The sequence below is a fragment of the Pongo abelii genome, chromosome 18, assembly GCF_028885655.2.
Source record: "Pongo abelii isolate AG06213 chromosome 18, NHGRI_mPonAbe1-v2.0_pri, whole genome shotgun sequence".
In the NCBI taxonomy this organism is placed as follows: domain Eukaryota; kingdom Metazoa; phylum Chordata; class Mammalia; order Primates; family Hominidae; genus Pongo; species Pongo abelii.
The window spans coordinates 65,796,224-65,815,642 of NC_072003.2; the positions used below are offsets into that span (position 1 = coordinate 65,796,224).

General features: G+C 47.9%; 1 protein-coding gene across 2 annotated transcripts in view; it reads left to right on the plus strand.

Annotated features, from left to right (window-relative positions):
* CDH5 (cadherin 5) overlaps positions 1 to 19,419 on the plus strand; it is a 38,169-nt gene that overhangs the window by 9,842 nt on the left and 8,908 nt on the right. The window contains exons 1-7 of one of the 2 annotated variants that reach the window (XM_054534021.2): positions 1,135 to 1,240; positions 2,829 to 3,057; positions 10,603 to 10,891; positions 12,179 to 12,295; positions 13,213 to 13,377; positions 14,259 to 14,446; positions 15,991 to 16,238. In XM_054534021.2, the coding sequence (XP_054389996.1) occupies positions 2,848 to 3,057; positions 10,603 to 10,891; positions 12,179 to 12,295; positions 13,213 to 13,377; positions 14,259 to 14,446; positions 15,991 to 16,238 (1,217 nt within the window). In that variant the 5' untranslated portion in view covers positions 1,135 to 1,240; positions 2,829 to 2,847. Of the gene's footprint in view, positions 1 to 1,134; positions 1,241 to 2,828; positions 3,058 to 10,602; positions 10,892 to 12,178; positions 12,296 to 13,212; positions 13,378 to 14,258; positions 14,447 to 15,990; positions 16,239 to 19,419 lie in introns of those variants that run through there. The other variant, XM_009250782.3, reaches the window with a different exon arrangement.

A 19,419-nucleotide genomic window follows, 5' to 3' on the forward strand; every position in this document is an offset into this window, starting at 1 on the left:
CAGAGCAAACCCTGGGAGGCCAATTGAAGAGATTTTATGAAGGGACTGCTACAGAGAGGTGGGCTCCTTTAAGGAAACCAACCACTGCCTGCACAGAGGTGGGCTCGGATGTTGAGGTACCCAGAGACCAGCAACAGCGCTTCTGCCTGGAATTCCCTTCCCTCTCCTGGCAGTCCTGTGGCTGGCACTCAGATGTGGGCTGAAACGTCAGCTCTCCCAGAGGCCTTCCTGGCCTCACAGGCTCAGCCAGCTGCCCCCTCACTCTCTGCGGCACCTCCCATTGTAATTCCCTGAACATCTCTGATCGTCAGCTGATACGTTTCCTCATTGACTTATTTATTTTCCTGTTGTTCCCATTACTGCACACTCCCCAAGGGAGTGTGTCTTACTTACTGCGGCACCCCCATTGCCTAGCATGGAGCCCATCATGCAGTAGGCACCCAGCACCTATCAGCTCAGAGCCTGGGCGCTCACCCTGTCCTGCCCAGAGCCCTGAGAACTCTCCCTCTCCCTATTTCTCGTTTTCACTTCTGTCCATTTTACTTTGTCATCTTTGAGTCACTTCTCACTTGAGGGAGGAAGAAAGAATCAAGACTTGCACTTCCTTTCTGCACAAAGAAGGAAAGGAGTCACAGGGTCTGGGCCCAGTGAGCCTGGGGCAGGGGTCATGCCTGCCACCTCCCCTGAGTCAGGAACCAGCTTCCTGGCCAGGACTCCCAACCTGCCACCTTTCTTCTCCAAGCCTTTGCTCACCGCCTTCCTCCTGCCTAAAGCATCCCTTCAAGGGCCTCAAGTCTCTTCCAGGTTGACCCCCTCATTTATGGCTGAGGCAACTGAGGCCCAGAGGGGTCAGGGCCTCCCCCAGGCATATGGCACTTGCATTCTGGGGCCTATCCCCACCCTGGGAGTCCACTTCCTCCAGGGCCAGAGGCAGGAACCAGAAGGCAGGGGCCGTCAATGCTAAAATCAGTGGGCCCAGAGGTCAGCTGGCCCAGCACAGACACCCTCAGCCCTCCCTGAGGTCAGCCTGGCGCCAGCAAATCAAGGGAAATGTTACTAGAGTTTACAAACCTCTTGTGATGTACAGAGTCCAGCCTCTCCCTCTGGCCAGGCAGGGGACAATCAAGGGAGGAGGCCATCCCATCCAGCACCTTGTAGATCCTTGTCTGTCTCCATATGTGAGCCCTGGTTCCCTCTCCCACCCACCTGTTCTTCCTTTACATCATCCCAGGAGTTGCAGGTCAGTAACACAGGGACCCCAGAGGGTGGAGAGATAGAGTCAGGGCTGAGAGAACATGCTAATGGCCAAGGTCACAGCCTGCACTCCTCTTGGGGCTGTAGAGAAAACCCCTGTTCTGGAATTCAGAATGAAGCCAGGCCTTGATCTCTGGGTGATCCACATCCCTACCCCACAGACCTGCCTTCGAGGGTATGCAACCTGGGCAACTGTACAGGGCTTGCACTTCAAAGGGCATCATGCTTGGTTTAATGTTCTGTCGCCTTCTTAAAATTCTTTTGCACTGGGCCACACAAATTATGAAGCCATTCCTATGAACCCAGACCCTCAACTCACCACCCCACCCACCCCCTGCTCTTCTGACAGCAAAGCTGACCACTCACTGTAAGATCTGGAGTGAAGGGCTGGCCCTCAGGGTTAAGACAGTTGGATTTTCCTAAGAGCCTTCAGAAGACAGAATCAGTGCAAAGTTGTCAAAGGGGCTTTCAGGCAGGGGGAAGTTTGCCGAGAGAAGGCTTTAAATCCTACCCCATAGCAGCTGCTGGGACAAGGGAAGGCAGGAGGAAAGGACTTGAACTTCCGGGCCAGACAATCTTGGTTCAAATCCTGGCTGTGCTCCTTACAGTTTAGGTGATTTCGGAAATGTCCTGAAACCTCTCTGTTCCTCTTCTGCAAAATGAGGGTTACAATTACAGCAACCTGGAGGATGATGGGGAAGATTAAATAGATAAGATATATAAAGTGCTTGAAACAGTGCCAGGCAAAAAAATAAGTACTTGATAAAGATTAGTTATCAGACACCTGGGTTGCCGTCTGAGTCCCACCACTTACTCCAATGTGAACTTAACATCTGTGTGCCTCAGTTTCCTCATTTGAACAATGAGGATAACCTGAGCACCCAATGCGTGGGGACTTAGGGGCTGCCATTGGCATCAGCCTCACACCCTCTTCCTGGAGACCTTCCCCACAGGCCCTCCTCTGGGCTCCCATATCCCCTGCACTTGCTTCCATCGTAGCACATGTGACTCGCAAGTAGAAATGGTTTCCACATCTGTTTTCACCCTCCCCGATTCGGAGTTCATCAAGGCATGAAGGGGGTCTGGTTCTGCTGGTGTCAGCAGACAGTGAAGGATGAAGGAGTGAACAGATAAAGGGAGTTTGGTTCCCTATGGAAGCTGCTCACACCCTTGGGCAGTGGCTACCATATATGGGAGATTGGTCAGAGCGGTGGAAGAAATTTTAGGGAAAGGATGCAAACCTTCTTGAAAGGTCAGAAGGTTTTGCATAGCTTTGGGGAAGAATAAGCAGAAGGCAGCTGTTCTACCCTGAGGCAGAGGGTGAGGAGCAGGTACAAGGAAGTGTAGGGAAATTTATCTTAGATGGGCTTGTTTACTCATGTTCTAAAACCAACCTTTCATCCGAGTGCATGACTGCTCCCTGAAAGGGGGAACAATAATGTTAATTACCCACAGATTGTGTTTGCCCCAGGCTTTTGGCATTACATCTAACTGCTCTTATGCAAAATACCTGTGTCTAAGTACTCCTTTCATCGTCACTGGCCAGAGTCTGAAGGTGTCTCCTCTTTCCCCAGATCTGTTCCTCCTGGGAAGATGCAGAGGCTCATGATGCTCCTCGCCACATCGGGCGCCTGCCTGGGCCTGCTGGCAGCGGCAGCAGTGGCAGCAGCAGGTGCTAACCCTGCCCAACGGGACATCCACAGCCTGCTGCCCACCCACCGGCGCCAAAAGAGAGACTGGATTTGGAACCAGATGCACATTGATGAAGAGAAAAACACCTCACTGCCCCATCATGTAGGCAAGGTAAGGCTCAAGCCCCAGGACAGGAGAAGCCATCAGCAGCTGGCCCATAGTGACAGTGGTGGTGGTGATGGCGATGGTGGCAAAGGTGGTAACAGATATTGTGGTGATCGTAGGAGTGGAGATGATAAGGGTGAAGGTGGTAGCAATAATGGTAGAAGTCGTAATCGTGGAAGTAGTGGTGTTAATGGTAGCAATGGTGGTGGTACTGATAGTGATGGTGGTGAGGATGGGAAAGGGCAAGGTGGTGGTGGGAGTGGTGGGAACGGTGGTGGTGGTGATGATAAAGGGGTAGGTGGTGGTCTGACGATGGTGATGATGGTGGTGCTGATAAAGGGTAGGTGGTGGTTGTGATGATGGTGACGATGGTGATGATAAAGGGATGGGTAGTGGTTGTGATGGTGGTGATCACGGTGATGGTGGTGATGATAAAGGGGTAGGTGGTGGTGGTGATCACGGTGGTGGTGATGATGATAAAGGAGTAGGTGGTGGCTGTGATGGTGGTGATGACGGTGATGGTGGTGATGATAAAGGGGTAGGTGGTGGTGGTGATTGTGGTGGTGATCATGGTGATGGTGGTGATGATAAAGGAGTAGGTGGTGGCTGTGATGGTGGTGATGATGGTGATGGTGGTGATGATAAAGGGGTAGGTGGCGGTGGTGATGATGGTGATGGTGGTGATGATAAAGGGGTAGGTGGCGGTGGTGATCATGGTGATGGTGATGATAAAGGGGTAGGTGGTGGTGGTGATTGTGGTGGTGATCATGGTGATGGTGGTGATGATAAAGGAGTAGGTGGTGGCTGTGATGGTGGTGATGATGGTGATGGTGGTGATGATAAAGGGGTAGGTGGTGGCTGTGATGGTGGTGATGACAGTGATGGTGGTGATAATAAAGGGATGGGTAGTGGTTGTGATGGTGGTGATCACGGTGATGGTGGTGATGATAAAGGGGTAGGTGGTGGTGGTGATCATGGTGGTGATCGTGGTGGTGATCATGGTGATGGTGGTGATGATAAAGGAGTAGGTGGTGGCTGTGATGGTGGTGATGATGGTGATGGTGGTGATGATAAAGGGGTAGGTGGCGGTGGTGATCATGGTGATGGTGGTGATGATAAAGGGGTAGGTGGCAGTGGTGATCATGGTGATGGTGGTGATGATAAAGGGGTAGGTGGCGGTGGTGATCATGGTGATGGTGATGATAAAGGGGTAGGTGGTGGCTGTGATGGTGGTGATCATGGTGATGGTAGTGATGATAAATGGGTAGGTGGTGGTTGTAATGGTGATGATGATGGTGGTGATGAAAAATAAATGTTGATGGTGGTGATGATGGAAGTGATGATGATAGTGATGGTGACGGTGGTGAGGATGGGGAAGGACAAGGTGGTGGTGGTGGTAGTGATGGTAAAGGGGAAGGTGGTGGTTGTGATGGTGGTGATGATGGTGGTGGTAATGGTGGTGGTAGTGGTGAAGGATAAGTGTTGATGGAGATGGTGGTGATGATGATGGTAGTGATGAAAGATAAGCGTTGATAGTGGTAATAATGGAGGTGATGATGATGGTGGTGGAGGTGGTGGTGAACTCTATGGTTCAATTTCTCCCAGACCTTGGTCTGTAAACTAGATATCACTAACAGAAGGGCCATCCAGTGCCCAAGCTGAGGAGGCTCGCCTGGCCTGGGGGTTCAAGGTTTAGGACAGGACCAGCCAACCCTGCCGTGAAATTTTCCCATTTGAAAGATCAGAAAAGAACTGTGCAGCCTTCCACAAAATTGTGCTGAAGATGAAGTTAATCATCCAGGCCATATTTTTGCCAACTCCAGTCTAGGCCTTTGGACCTCCTCAAAAACTCCTTCTCTCAGGCTATCCCTGGTTCCCTGTGACCCCACACAGCTCCCCATATTCCACAACACCCATAATGAGGTACCTGACCCAAGCCTGCCCTCCAGGGCAGGACCTCAGACTCTGACCCTCACTTTGTCCTCCTTTAAAACATGTCTATCCTAAGCCCATCCTGCTAGAGCTCAGAGCATATCTGAGTGACTGCTGAATTGCCTTACCATGTCAAATTGTCATTGATGTCAAAGCCATCCAGTCTAATTGAAAGGGATGGCCCTATTAGTGGAATTTCACACACAATGACAGGTAGATGGACTGTGTGCTTTCAGAGTTTTCAATGAGGAAGAAAGTTTATTTTGAGTGTGTTAAAATCTCACTTTGTCAGCTTCTTGGAATCTAAATGATAGGTGCAAAAAAGAACATGTCAATGTACTAGAGAAAGGAAGGACCATTCCAAGCACTGGACTGGGTGCCGGAAAGATAACAACAGTGGGCTAAGACAGACATGGTCCCCACCCTCATGGAGAGGGTGGTCTAGAGCAGGGATCAGCAAACTACCCCCTGCGGGCCCAATCCAGCCCACTGCCTGGACTTGCAAATAAAGTTTTATTGGAACACAGCCACACTCATTCATTTACAGATTGCCCACAGCTGCTTTCATGCTACAATGGCAAAGTTGAGTGGTGGTGACAAAGACCAAATGACCCATAAGGCGGCAAATATTTGCTCCCTGCCCTTTACAGAAACAGTTTACCCATCCTAGTCTAGAGGGGAAGCATATGTCAGACAAAGAATGGTGTGGGGGTGCCCTCTGGCTATAGAGAAACAGGCTGGAGAGGAACTTTTGATGGGAAGGCCCAGTCTGGCCATGGCACCAGAAATGCCCCAGCAGACCTTGGTCTGTGGACCGGCTATAGGGCCATCCCATGCTCAGACTGAGAAGGTCAGCGTGGCCTCAGGGTTCAGGGTTTAGGGCAGGGCCAACCATGGCTGCCATGAAATTTTCCCATTTGAGAAATTAGGAAAGATCTGTGCAGCATTTGACAAAATTGGATGGGAATGGGGCCAGCTGGGGAATCTCCACTCGGAGCCCCACCCACAGCCAGCTGGCTGTGCCCATGGCTCCCAACAATAACTGGGATCTTGAAGTCCTCCAGCATGGCCACTCACAGGGGAAGACACTTGCCCAGGGTCACACTAGGAGACCAGGACAAAGCCCCAGGAGAATGCAGCCCTAGGAAAACCAGCATTCCTGACTCTCAACACAAATGCGAGCTCTGTGTCATACAGGAAAATGTCGTCAATCCACCTGCATCCTTCCCGGTGGGATAATTGTGCCTTGAATCAGCCTCTAAAAAGAATGTCTGACCTCAAGGAAAATCTATGGAGTGAGTCAGGGAAAGTCCGTAGAAAGTGGGGGCAACCTTTCAAGGGCTCGCCCAAGGGTCTCTAGCAGCAGGAAGAACGCCAGGCCTGCTGTCATTTGCCAACAGCGTTCATTTGGCCCCTGGCATGGGGCTGGGTCTCCGAGGAACCACAAGGGGTCGTCATGCTGGGAAGAAACAAGGGTGCCTGGAAAAGGCAAGGACAGGGCTCCAAGGATCACCTCCGGCTCCTGAGGATGTAATCCGAGGGAAGGAAGTCCCTGTTTATCAAGGTCAGAGCCTGGAGCCGTTGTTTACAGACCTGGCTGGACAATGGGAGCGAGTCCTGAGCCGACTTCTGAATCCACAAATATGGGTTTTTGGCATTAAGATGTTATGTTTAAATACAGTGATCTTAGAAAACCGGGGTAGGGGGAATGGAGGCTCCCAGAAACCCATAACCCTCATCTAATCATGAGAAAAACATCAGACAAATTCCAACAGAGGGGCATCCTGCAAAATACCTGACTCGTACTCCTCAAAACTGTCAAGGTCATCAGAAACCAACGAAAGTCTAAGGAACTATCACAGCCATGAGGCGCTTAAAGAAACATGACAACTCAGTGGAATATGGTATCCAGCGTGGGATCCTGGAATAGAAAAAAGACATTAGGTAAAAAAAACTAAGGAACTCTGCATAAACTATGCCCTCTGGTAAATAATAATGCATCCGTATTGGTCCATTAATTATAACAAATGCACCACACTGATGTAAGACGTTCATACTCCGAGAAAAAGAGGAGCAGGCATCTGGAAACTCTCTGCCCTAGTTTCTCGATTTTTCTGTAAATCTGGAACTGTTCTAAAAAATAAAGTCTAGGGAAGAAAAATTGAAGGGGAGGAAAACAGAAACTGGATATTCACATGAAATTGTATGCAAAACTCCAATCACACAGATCCAAGCTGATTTCCTCCCTCCATCCTCCCTGCCCTGGTGGGTCCTAACATACTCACCCAGAGCCCAGTTGGAAGGTCACCATCTTATCCTCACCTTGAGCAACTCACACAGGGCCCCAAACTGTCCCCTTCTCTTTGAGTCTCCACTGTCCTCGCAGGTCACAGGTTACAGAGCTGAGGCACGGCTTCTTGCCTCTAGTCCAGCTGTTCATCGTGCATCCTGGCCACTGGGCCTTAGTACCTCCTCATGAACCCACCTGCCGCCTGCACGCCACAGCCTTGCTCCAAGATGCTTGTTGCTGCCCACCTGTCTCCCACACTGCCCAACCAAGGGGGCGATCCTCACTCCCTGTCTCCACTTCCTCCCCTTCTAGACTCTTCCCTTGGCTGCATCATCTAACTTCCCACGCTATCAACCCCTGTCACTGCCCTCACTGAGGGCTCCAATGACTACACTGCTGCTAAACCCTGGGGACACTTTCCAGACCTCATGGGATGTGGCCATACCCTTCTGGAATCTCCCTCTTCTTTCTTGAGACCCCAGCCTCTCTGAGTTCTCTGGAGGAGTCCAGCCTTTTTTTTTTTTTTTTTGAGTCAGAGTCTCACTCTGTCACCCAGGCTGAAGTGCAGTGGTGTGATCTGGGCTCACTGCAACCTCTGCCTCCCCGGCTCAAACGATCCTCCTCCCTCAGCCTCCCAAGTAGCTGAGACTACAGGCGTGTGCCACCACACCCAGCTAATTTTTTGTTGTTGTTGTATTTTTAATAGAGATGGGGTTTCACCATGTTGGCCAGGCTGGTCTCAAACTCCTGACCTCAAGTGATCCACCCAACTTCGACTCCCAAAGTGCTGGGATCACAGGCATGAGCCACCATGCCCGCCCGAGTCCAGCCTTTCTAAAGAGTCCTCACCAGATGCCTTCACACAAAAGCCCTTGCTCTATTTGACTTTAAATGATGTGAGGCAGACTCAGTAGCTCATGCCTGTGATCCCAGCATTCTGAGAGGCCAAGGCAGGAGAATTGCTTGAGCCCAGGAGTTTGAGAACAGCCTGGACAACATAGTGAGACCCCATCTCTATAAAAAAATACAAAAATTAGCCGAGCTTGGTGGTGCACACTTGTAGTCCCAGCTACTCCGGAGGCTGAGGCAGAAGGATTGATTGAGCTCAGGACGGGGAGGTTGTAGTGAGCCAACACCGAGCCACTGTACTCCAACCTGGGCTACAGAGCAAGACCCTGTCTCAAAAAAAAAAAAAAAAAAAGAGGCTGGGCACGGTGGCTCACACCTGTATTCACAGCACTTTGGGAGGCCAAGGCGGGCAGATCACTTGAGGTCAGGAGTTTGAGACCAGCCTGGCCAACATGGTGAAACCCCGTTTCTACTAAAAATAGAAAAATTAGCTAGGCGTGGTGGCACACGCCTGTAATCCCAGCTACTCAGGAGGCTGAGGCAGAATAATCGCTTGAACCCAGGAGGCAGAGGTTGCAGTGAGCCAAGATCATGCCACTGCACTCCAGCCTGGGCAACAGAGCTAAACTCTGTCTCAAAAAACAAACAAACAAACAAACAAAAAAGCAATGTTGCACTTCCTCAGCGTGCCAGCCTCTGAGGCTGCAAACCTAGATCCTGAGAACCACGATGGGATCTGTGCGCTCTGTACTCCTAGTGGGGGCCTGGCACCTCCCAGGTACCAAGTTATATTTTGTAATTGAATAGAATTCTATTTTGGGGACATACTAACCTTCTATGAGAGTATCATTGTATATGCATAGAATACTATTCTATAGGAACTAAACCGTTCCTAATATTTTCTGTTTCTATGATTCTTTAAATGGAGATCCTCTAACCTGTGGTTCTATTATTAATAATTATTAACTAGCATTTATAGAGCCCTGTTTGGTGTAAGATGCTTTACATATATTATTTTCCAAATCTTACTCCTTGGGACATGAACAGTACATGTTACACAGAAAAATGGTTCTGTGGTCTAAGAAGTATGGAAAATCCTGAGTTACACAAAGCTTGCTGGAGTTCTTTTCTGCAGAGCTGTACATTGTAAATCTCCAAGAAGAGAATATTTTATGTACCATTTTCTGTACTAGGCCCAGGGGTGTGCTGATAAATGTTTGACAACTGGCTGTCCAGAGGAAAAGTTTCTGATTTGTAGCACTTGCCAGTGTCTGTGGTGTAAATACGCTCACCATGTCTCATTTCAAGCTATCATTGTGATGTCATCGAAGGCCAAGACAAGATGGGAGAAGATACTCATGAGCACATCATTATGTAGCATTTCCATCCTACAGACACCATAAACACAGATAACCTCAAAACATAGTCAAAGGTAGCAGAATAATTAGGAAGCGATGAATTCTGAGAATTTGTTGTTTTTCATATGATTTATTTATTGTAAGTTTACATAATTTAATTTGTAATAATGGCTGTATTTAACAATCGGCTCACAAATATTCCTGAAAATTTAAGCTGGTTCTCGAAAGCCAAGCTGATACAATCCAGCACAAGCACACCACTGGCTAGGACCCCATCTTTGTGTGGAACAGCAGAAGAGTTCAGTGTTTCCCAGAACTCATCTTCAAAAGTGCTGTTCTACTCCTCAGAGCAAAGCAACATCAGAAGCAATATTTCCATTTTACAAATGAGGTAACTAAAACTCGGAGAGGTTAAGTGACTTCTACGAGGCAAAAATATCCTTTGCCTTCCAATGGCACCAAGTATATTTTTCCACTCAAAAAATGTTTTCTAAGCACCTACTCTGTTCAGGCACCATTCTAGGCATACTGGGGCTCTGCCAGGCAACTCACACCATGAAAACAACTCATTGGTGACTAGTCAGAGGTTCTTTTTTTTTTGGCTTTTTAAAAATTTTATTTTCAGGGGTACATGTCCATGTTTGTTACATGTATATCGCATATTGGTGGGGATTGGGCTTCTAGCATACCCATTACCCAAATAATGAACATTATGGCCAATAGGTTATTTGTCTACCCTCACCCTCATCCCAACCTCCCCTCTTTTGGAGTCTCCAGTGTCTATTATTTCCATTTTTATGGCCATATGTACCAATTGTTTAGCTCCTACTTATAAGTGAGAATATGTGGTATTGGATTTATTGCTTCTGAGTTAGTTCACTTAGGTTCATTTAGGATTATGGCCTGCAGCTCTATCCATGTTGCTGCAAAGGACATGATTTTATTCTTTTTGATGGCTGCCAGAGGTTCTTGATAAAAAATCTCAGTGTCCTATTTAGGGACCCTGGCCAGCACCACACACACCACATACACACATGCACACTTGTGTACACACACTCTCACTCACACACACACACAGCCGCCGCCGCCCATTCCCAGCTCACGTCACCTCTTCTTTTCTAGATCAAGTCAAGTGTGAGTCGCAAGAATGCCAAGTACCTGCTCAAAGGAGAATATGTGGGCAAGGTCTTCCGGGTCGATGCAGAGACAGGAGACGTGTTCGCCATTGAGAGGCTGGACCGGGAGAATATCTCAGAGTACCACCTCACTGCTGTCATTGTGGACAAGGACACCGGCGAAAACCTGGAGACTCCTTCCAGCTTCACCATCAAAGTTCATGACGTGAACGACAACTGGCCTGTGTTCACGCATCGGTTGTTCAATGCGTCCGTGCCTGAGTCGTCGGCTGTGGGTACGTTGCATGCCCACTTTGTCCTCCTCCCTCTCCCTCCTGCCTCCCTCATCCCCAGCCTGGGGGCACCTCTCACAACAGCCACTTCACTGCCTGGGGTAGGAATCCAGTGAGTTCAGGGCAGTGATTGTAATGCCTGTGTTGCCACTTTACATGATTTGAAAGAAACTCTAGTTCCTAACAAGCTCTGATCTGGCCACAGGCTGAGCTCTGACCCTAGTCACAGACCAACCCCTGATCCTAATCATGGACTGAGCCCTGACTACAGTCATAAACTTGGCCCTGATCCTGATCCTGGACTGAGCCCTGATCCTGATCATGGGTTGAACCCTGATACTAGTCACAGACCAAGCCCTGATCCTGATCGTGGACTGAGCCCTGACCCTAGTCATAAACTTAGCTCTGATCCTGATCATGGACTGAGCCCTGCCCCTAGTCATAGACCAAGCCCTGATCCTGATCATTGAATGAGCCCTGACCCTAGTCTAAGACCGAGCCCTGATTCCGATCATGGACTGAGTCCTGCCCTTAGTCATAGACTGTGCCCTGATTTTGATCATGAACTCAGCCTTGGCCATCAGAGGCATATCTCACTACTCTTTGGAACAAACTCCACCCACTGCCTCTGACTGTCAGGACTAGCACACCAAGAGTGTAGCCTTTACACGTGAAGACTGTCATGGCCTGCCACTAAGGCAAAAGGATTCATCTCTAGGGGCCATGCAGGTGTGGTATGGGGGACAGAGCACTAGCCACAAGGTATGTCACCAGCCTGGGCTCTGGGCCCAGGAGGTTACTACTCCACCTCTTCAGTACCCCTCAGACTCCAGAGGGTGCCAGAAAAGAGCTTCCCTCCTCAGTCCAGAGCCTCCAGCCAGGGCCCTGGGACCAGACCTTCGGGTTGAGTGTGAGATCCTGGAGTTCAAGGGGATGCAAAAAGTGACACCACCCCTTTGGGGGCACCTTTCCAGGAGAGAGAGAAGCAGCTCATTGCTGTCCTCGGTTTCTCTCCCTGACCCCAACCCTCCGCCCCCTCCCTCATTTCCCCGGGAAGCACACAAACCACCTGATCTCTTTGACCCCTTCAAGGTTGACCTGGCTGGGCCCCCACTGCCACCAGCACTTTGCCCCCATGCAGGCTCCTCAGAAAACAAAACAGCCTTTTATTCCCAGGACCTGGGGGAGGTGGGGACAGAGCACAGCCTGAGCCCCATCTGCTCTGTTCCAGGAATAGGGTAAGGGGCCTTACAGTCACAAGTCAGCAACCCCAGGATTCTCTCTCTGCAGGGACCTCGGTCATCTCTGTGACAGCAGTGGATGCAGACGACCCCACTGTGGGAGACCACGCCTCTGTCATGTACCAAATCCTGAAGGGGAAAGAGTATTTTGCCATCGATAATTCTGGTCTGTGTGACTAACACTCCTGGACAGTCACTGACTTGGAGGGACAAGGGGAGGTGGATACTCCAGGTGCATGTGCTAAGGGAAGTCCAGTCTGACAGGTGTCACTAGCTACTGAACCACACTGTACCATGGAAGTAGTCTGTATCATATGTAAAGACAAGGCGGCTGGTCAAGGGAGAAGGAAGCAGACAGGTGCCCAAGATGTGGACTCAAGTCCAGGGAACAAAATCAGGATCTCATTACCCAAGAAGTGGCCAACGGGCAGCAGAGGATGCTGGCTAGCTGCTCTGGGTGCAGGTTCAGACAGATCTGGTTTCCAAAGCCAGCTCTGCCACTCACCCCCTCTAGAGACCTTGGACAAATCAACTAACTTCTGCAAGCCTTAGTTCCCTCATCTAGGAAGTAGGAACACTTATATTTATATTGTGTGGTAGCTGTAAAGTTTGAGTTAGATCATGTATAAAGGCAGCAAGGCCCATAGTAATTGCTCATGTGGTGACTTAACAAAAAATATAAGGACTGACTCTTGGGAGCAAGAAAGAAGTCCAGTGGAACTGTCTTTCAGAGAGATGGTAAATACATAGCACAGATGCCACTACTATGCTACAGTGCACCAAGGCAGACATCACTAATCTATCACAGCACTGTTTCCCTCTGAGCCTAGATATAGCCTCATGGTCTTTGTCAATACAATATTTCAGGTGGCGAGGACAAATACTGAACCAAACTATTGGGCCAGCTTTGGCCTCACAGTATAGGCTATGGAGGTAGTGGGTTGTAGACTCACAGTTCTCAGCCCCAGTTGCACAGTGGAATCACCTGGGAAGCTCTTAAGTCAGGTTCTCTCTGGGCAGGCCCTAGGCATCGGTATTTTCTAGAAGCTGGTAACACGGTTCCTGCTGGGACTCTTTTTGCAGGACATATTGTCACAATAACCAAAAGCTTGGACCGAGAGAAGCAGGCCAGGTATGAGATCGTGGTGGAAGCGCGAGATGCCCAGGGCCTCCGGGGGAACTCGGGCACGGCCACCGTGCTGGTCACTCTGCAAGACATCAATGACAACTTCCCCTTCTTCACCCAGAGTGAGCCCCTCCTCTAGGGCCCTGGGAAGGGGGGCTGGGATACCCTAGACTCAGTGACTTGGGGCTCTGGGAGAAGAGTTACAAATCCTTTTACCTCTCCCTCTATCCCAGGGTAGGCCTGATGCCCAAAGGAGTCCTTTGGGTGAAGGGAGGGGCCCTGCTTCCATCCCAATACCACATTCCCAAGGCCATCCTGCTGCCCCCTGCCACAATCCCCTCATAGGCCAGAGGGAAATCCCACTCCCTGCTGGGTGCCACCACTGTACCGTGTCCCACCATGAGACACAAGCAGTTTCACCCAGATCCCATGGGCTTGGGAAAATCAAAGCCCTGAGACTCAGGTCCCAGCTAGAAATTCCCACAAGCCGGTGAACATGGGGACAGCAAAGTCCTATATCCAGAGCCAGGGCTGGGCCCTGACCCCACCTACACACTGATCCACCCCACAAAGAATGTCTAATGAGAGCTTTTCCCATGCCCTGGGGCAGATGGCTCTCCATTTGCAACTCCCAGTGCTGATGCTGTCATTCAGTTGTTCAGCCGCCCTAGAGACAGGCCAGTTGTCCTGAAGTGGCTTCCTCGTATATGGCATAAGCTCCCTGAAGGCAGGACTTGTCTCTCTTGTCCATTGATAGGCCCCCTGGCAAAGTGCTTGGCATACAATAGGTGCTCAATAGCTATTTATTGGATGGAGGGATGGATGGATGGACATACAGATAGGGAAGACCCTCTTTACCGGGAGAATCCCAGGGGTATTATTATTTATGATTATTTTATTATGCCCATTTCTTGTATCAAAATATGTTAGAATAGCTGAAAGAGACAATCGCCTTGTCTATCTCATTAACCCAAGGCCCTTTGGGGTGTTCTGTTTGCATCAGCCAAGTACACATTTGTCGTGCCTGAAGACACCCGTGTGGGTACCTCTGTGGGCTCTCTGTTTGTTGAGGACCCAGATGAGCCCCAGAACCGGATGACCAAGTACAGCATCTTGCGGGGCGACTACCAAGACGCTTTCACCATTGAGACAAACCCCACCCACAATGAGGGCATCATCAAGCCCACGAAGGTTTGTAGGCCAATGGCAACAATGTCAAATGTGAGGCTTGGGCTTCTTGGCGCCCACAGGTCCTGCTTGGGGATTGCTCCTGGGCCAGAGACCATCAAAGGACCATCAAAGCTCCAAGCTGGTCATGTGTTCATGGAGACTGTGATCCAGTGTCTTAGGCCAAGTTACTTGAGAAGCAAATCTTAAGGCCAAGGCTGGGTGTAAATTGTTTATCTGGGAGGTGATCCCAGGAAGCCCCAGGAGCAATGACCCATTGCGGGGTCAGTGTGGAACACATCTCAGAGTTGGAGCAGCTGAGGGTGGGGGAGCTGGGGTATTTATACACTCACTCTCTGTGGTGTTGACTGGGGGCTGCCCCTGGAGTTATTACCTCTCTGGCACTTTCTGGCCTGCCATGTGTCCTGGCCAGTAGAAATCCATCAGCATGAAGAAAACAGTGAGTAATTGTGGTGACAGGGATGGCCACTGACACTGGATGCTGCTGACAGCCAGAGAAGCCAGATCAACTGAATCTGGAAGCGGAGGGAGAGGTCCTGTGAGGGGCATAAAAAATGCCTCTGGAATGGCCATGCAGAGGACTACAAGTCCTGGGCCTGAGTCCTTCTCTGACCCAGCCCCATGCTGGGGCTTGGAAACACCAAGGAGAGGCAGACACAGCCTCCAGTGTCAGCAAAGGTCTCAGCGAATGGGGAAGACATATGCATGAACAAAAATGTACAGCCAGGTGTAAGTGATACACAGCAGCTCTGAACAGGGAGCAATTACTTCTGCTGGGAGGGGTTTTTGAGAGAGCATCTGATTACCTTCTGTTTGGCTTCCTGAGGGATGAGTAGGAGTTTTCTAGGCAGGCAAGGGCAGGAGAAGGATCTTGAGCAAAGGCATAAAGGAAAAGCATGTCCAGCCGGGCCTGGTGGTTCACGCCTGTAATCCCAGCACTTTGGGAGGCCGAGGCAGGTGGATCACCTGAGGTCAGGAGTTTGAGACCAGCCTGGCCAATATGGTGAAACCCCGTCTCTACTAAAAATAGCAAAATTAGCCGGGTGTGGTGGCAGGTGCCTGTAATCCCAGCTACTTGGAAGGCTGAGGCAGGAGAATCGCTTGAACCTGGGAGGTGGAAGTTGCAGTGAGCCGAGATCGCGCCATTGCACTCCAATCTGGGCACCAAGAGCAATACTCTGTCTCAAAAACAAAGAAAAAGCCTGTCCTTAAGGACCTGTGGGTAGAACCACTAGTGACACCCTTAAGAGCAGGACCATAGTTGATCCATTGCATGTCCCAAACGCTGGAAATAGGGCCAGGCGCAGAGCCAGGGTTGTGGGTGTGGCCATGAGGCTGCTGAGATGAAATGGGAAGCAGCTGAAGACAGACACCAGGCCCAGCCGCTGTCTTGATGACCTCAGAAATATCACTTGTCAAGGCCATGGGCCCCTCATCTATAAAATGGGTGTCATCCTGGTACTACCTTGCACGGTTGCTGTGCAGATCATGTGCCACACACATGCTTGGCCCAGAGCAGGCACTCACCATCCTTTTTTCTTACACAGCCTCTGGATTATGAATACATCCAGCAATACAGCTTCATCGTCGAGGCCACAGACCCCACCATCGACCTCCGATACATGAGCCCTCCCGCGGGAAACAGAGCCCAGGTCATTATCAACATCACAGATGTGGACGAGCCCCCCATTTTCCAGCAGCCTTTCTACCACTTCCAGCTGAAGGAAAACCAGAAGAAGCCTCTGATTGGCACGGTGCTGGCCATGGACCCCGACGCAGCTAGGCATAGCATTGGGTAAGGGGGCGCGTGTCGATGAGGATGATAAGGACAATCTAGCCTGGATGTTCCTATGCCTGCTGGTCTGAGGCCAGGACTCAGAGAGGGGAACTGGCTTCTCCTGGCACTTACAGGGAAAGTGACAGAGGCAAGACCAGAAGCCCAAGCTCTTGCACTTGGCAGCCTGGCATCTTGACCTGCCCGGGCTCCCCCACCTAGCATGGTCCTGGGCATCCAGAGCTACTTGTCCTCTGTCCGGCCTTGAAGGCTTATTCTCTGCACCACAGCTCTCACCAGATCTGACAGTCAAGAAAGCAGCCAATCAGACAACACACCAGAGGCCCCTTCACTAAAACTGTATTCTTGAATCTATCTCCCCCAAACCACAAAAGTAAGAAGTGTTCATTTTGTACGTGAAACAACACAAAGATCTACCAAGAAAACACTGATAACTCCCACTCTCAGATAACTCATGTTCGTGGCCTGACCTGGTCCTATTGCTCCTTTCTTTTCGTGACCACACAAACATGTGGATGCATTTATGGTGGGTTTGTTGTTGTCTGTTTGCTTTTGATGTTTGATTGCTTTAAAATTTTTTTGGATCATGCCATGCTTATTTCATCGATATTTGCTCTTCTATCTTAACTAAATTTCTCTTTTACAATCTTTAGAAAAAAATGATACAGTTCCAACAGATAGTTTTTAGAGCCATATAATATGCAATAGTAAGTATAAATTCAATTCAATCTTATTTTATTGCAGATGCAGAGCTGATTTTGCCAGCACCATTTACTAAATATAATAATAAGTCATCGTTTTCCCACCTTTGTTATATGCTAAGTTTTCTGTATATACCTGTATCCACTTCTAATTCTCTGTCCTATCTATTGTTCTATAGCAAAGCCATTCTGTTTTATTCTACTAGCTTGTATAAGTCCATTCTCCTATAAAGAAATAGTTAAGACTGGGTAGTTTATAAAGAAAAGAGGTTGTTTAACAGGAAGTATAGTGGCTTCTCCTTCTGCGGAGGCCTCAGGAAACTTACAGTCCTGGGGAAGCAGGCACGTCTTACACGGCCAGAACAGGAGTGGGAAGAGAGTTGTTACACACCTTTCAACAACCTGATCTCATGATAACTCACTGTCTTGAGAACAGAACCTAGGGGATGGTGCTAATCCATTCATGAGAACTCTGTCCCATGTACTATCCACCTCCCACCAGGACCCACCTCCAACACTGGGGATTACATTTCGACATGAGATTCGGTGGGGACACAGATCCAAACCATATAGCTTTACACTAGATCTTAGATATACATAAAAGTCCTTCCCATGTTGCTTTTTTATTTGATATAATTTTTTGTCAACTCTCATTTTTTCTTTTGTGAAATTTAAAATTTTGTATCCAGGTTTTTTTAAACATTAGAATTCTAGTGTTTGTATATTATAAACATTAGTATTTATATATTAATTTTGGTGTAGCTAATGTTTCAAGGGTATTAAGTCTTCTTATTAAGGACAAAATATGTTCTTCCATTTTGGCCTCATATCCTAAGTTTTGGGACTACTCTTTTCATTGCCATTCTATTCTAAATAGCCTATAATTATAATTTTTGTTTCTCCTTTGATCCAAGGGTTTATTTAAGAGATTGACTTGATTTCTTTATTTTCATTTATAAGTCATAGGGTGTTTTTTTTGTTTTGCTTTAGCTTGTTCTGTGATGTGATACAATTGTATTTGTGTCCACTTCTTCCTAGAATATCTAAGTTTTGACTTTATGTATTTAAATTTTTCTATTCAGTTAACAAAGGTTTGCAACTATTTTACCTTCATTATGGTTTGTAACTTTCATCCAAATGTAATTAGCCAATTTGTTCTGCCTAAATATTTTGGCTTTAATTCCGTTTCCTTATGTTACATTTGTTAGTCCTGTTTTCATGTTATTCATATTCGCCTAATGCAAATTTTCCAACCTTTACTTTTAACTTTTCCAGGTCATTTGGCATTAAGTTGTCTCTTGAAAACAAGAATGCATTTGGCTTTGCTTTTTAATCTAAACTGAAATGCTTTGTGTTTAACCTATTTACATTTTTCATCATAATTGATATGTTTGATGTTACTTCTTTTATCTTGTTTTACATTTCTCATTTATCAAACTTAATGGCTTTTTTCTTTTTCCTCATCTTTGCTATACAGTCTATGTTTCTTTATTTTTTTTTCTCCTAGATATTTGGATGAGGTGCATCCATTTTTATTTCTACCAGTGAGATTTACTTCTCTCTGCAAAATTTAAAATGTTTTCTTGGACCTATATTTTCTAGTTAAAACTATTATACACATACACACACCCGTTGCTTTTCTATGTATGATAAACAAATCAATAGTTTTGTTTTAATTCTTGCCATACCAGGTTTTTACTTTATATTGAGATGTTTAGTTAGATACAGTAAGTTTTCAAAAAAAAATTCAGGACACAAATATCTTAGTTCTTTGCCTTTTTTTGGGGTGGGGGGGACAGGTTCTTCCTCTGTCACCCAGGCTAGAGTGCAGTGGCACAACCATAGCTCGCTACAGCCTTGAACATCTAGGCTGAAGCAACCCTCCCACCTCAGCCTCTGAGTATCTGGGACTACAGGCACACACCACCACACCAGGCTAATTTTTTTTTTTTTTTTTTTTTTTTTTGGTGAGACAGGGTCTCACTCTCTCACCTGGGCTGGTCTTGAACTCCTGGCCTCAAGCAAACTTCCAGCTTCAGCCCCTCCCAAAGCACTCAAATTACTGGTGTGAGCCACCATGCCCAACCTTGCCTTCTAATAACACCTGGATGTATTCATATAATCCTCAGATTATAAACACTTCCCTTCAAAAATACTATCAACGTATTCTAGTATTTAATTTTGTGGGGGCATCTGAGGCAAATCTGATTTTTCTTTCTTCATAAGGAAATTATTTCTTTCTGTCTGGACTCTATTCAGTTTCTTCACACAGCCTTGAAATTCATAAATGTCATCAGGATATGCCTAAATATTGGGGTTTTTCAATGATGTCTGATGTCAATGACATCTTATAATCTGTAGACTCAAGCCTTTCTTCAGATCAGGAAAGTTTTCTTTTCTTTTCTTTTCTTTTCTTTTTTGTTATTTCTTCCATTCTGTTTGTTCTGGGATTTTCCTCATTAGTAGCAACTATTATTCCT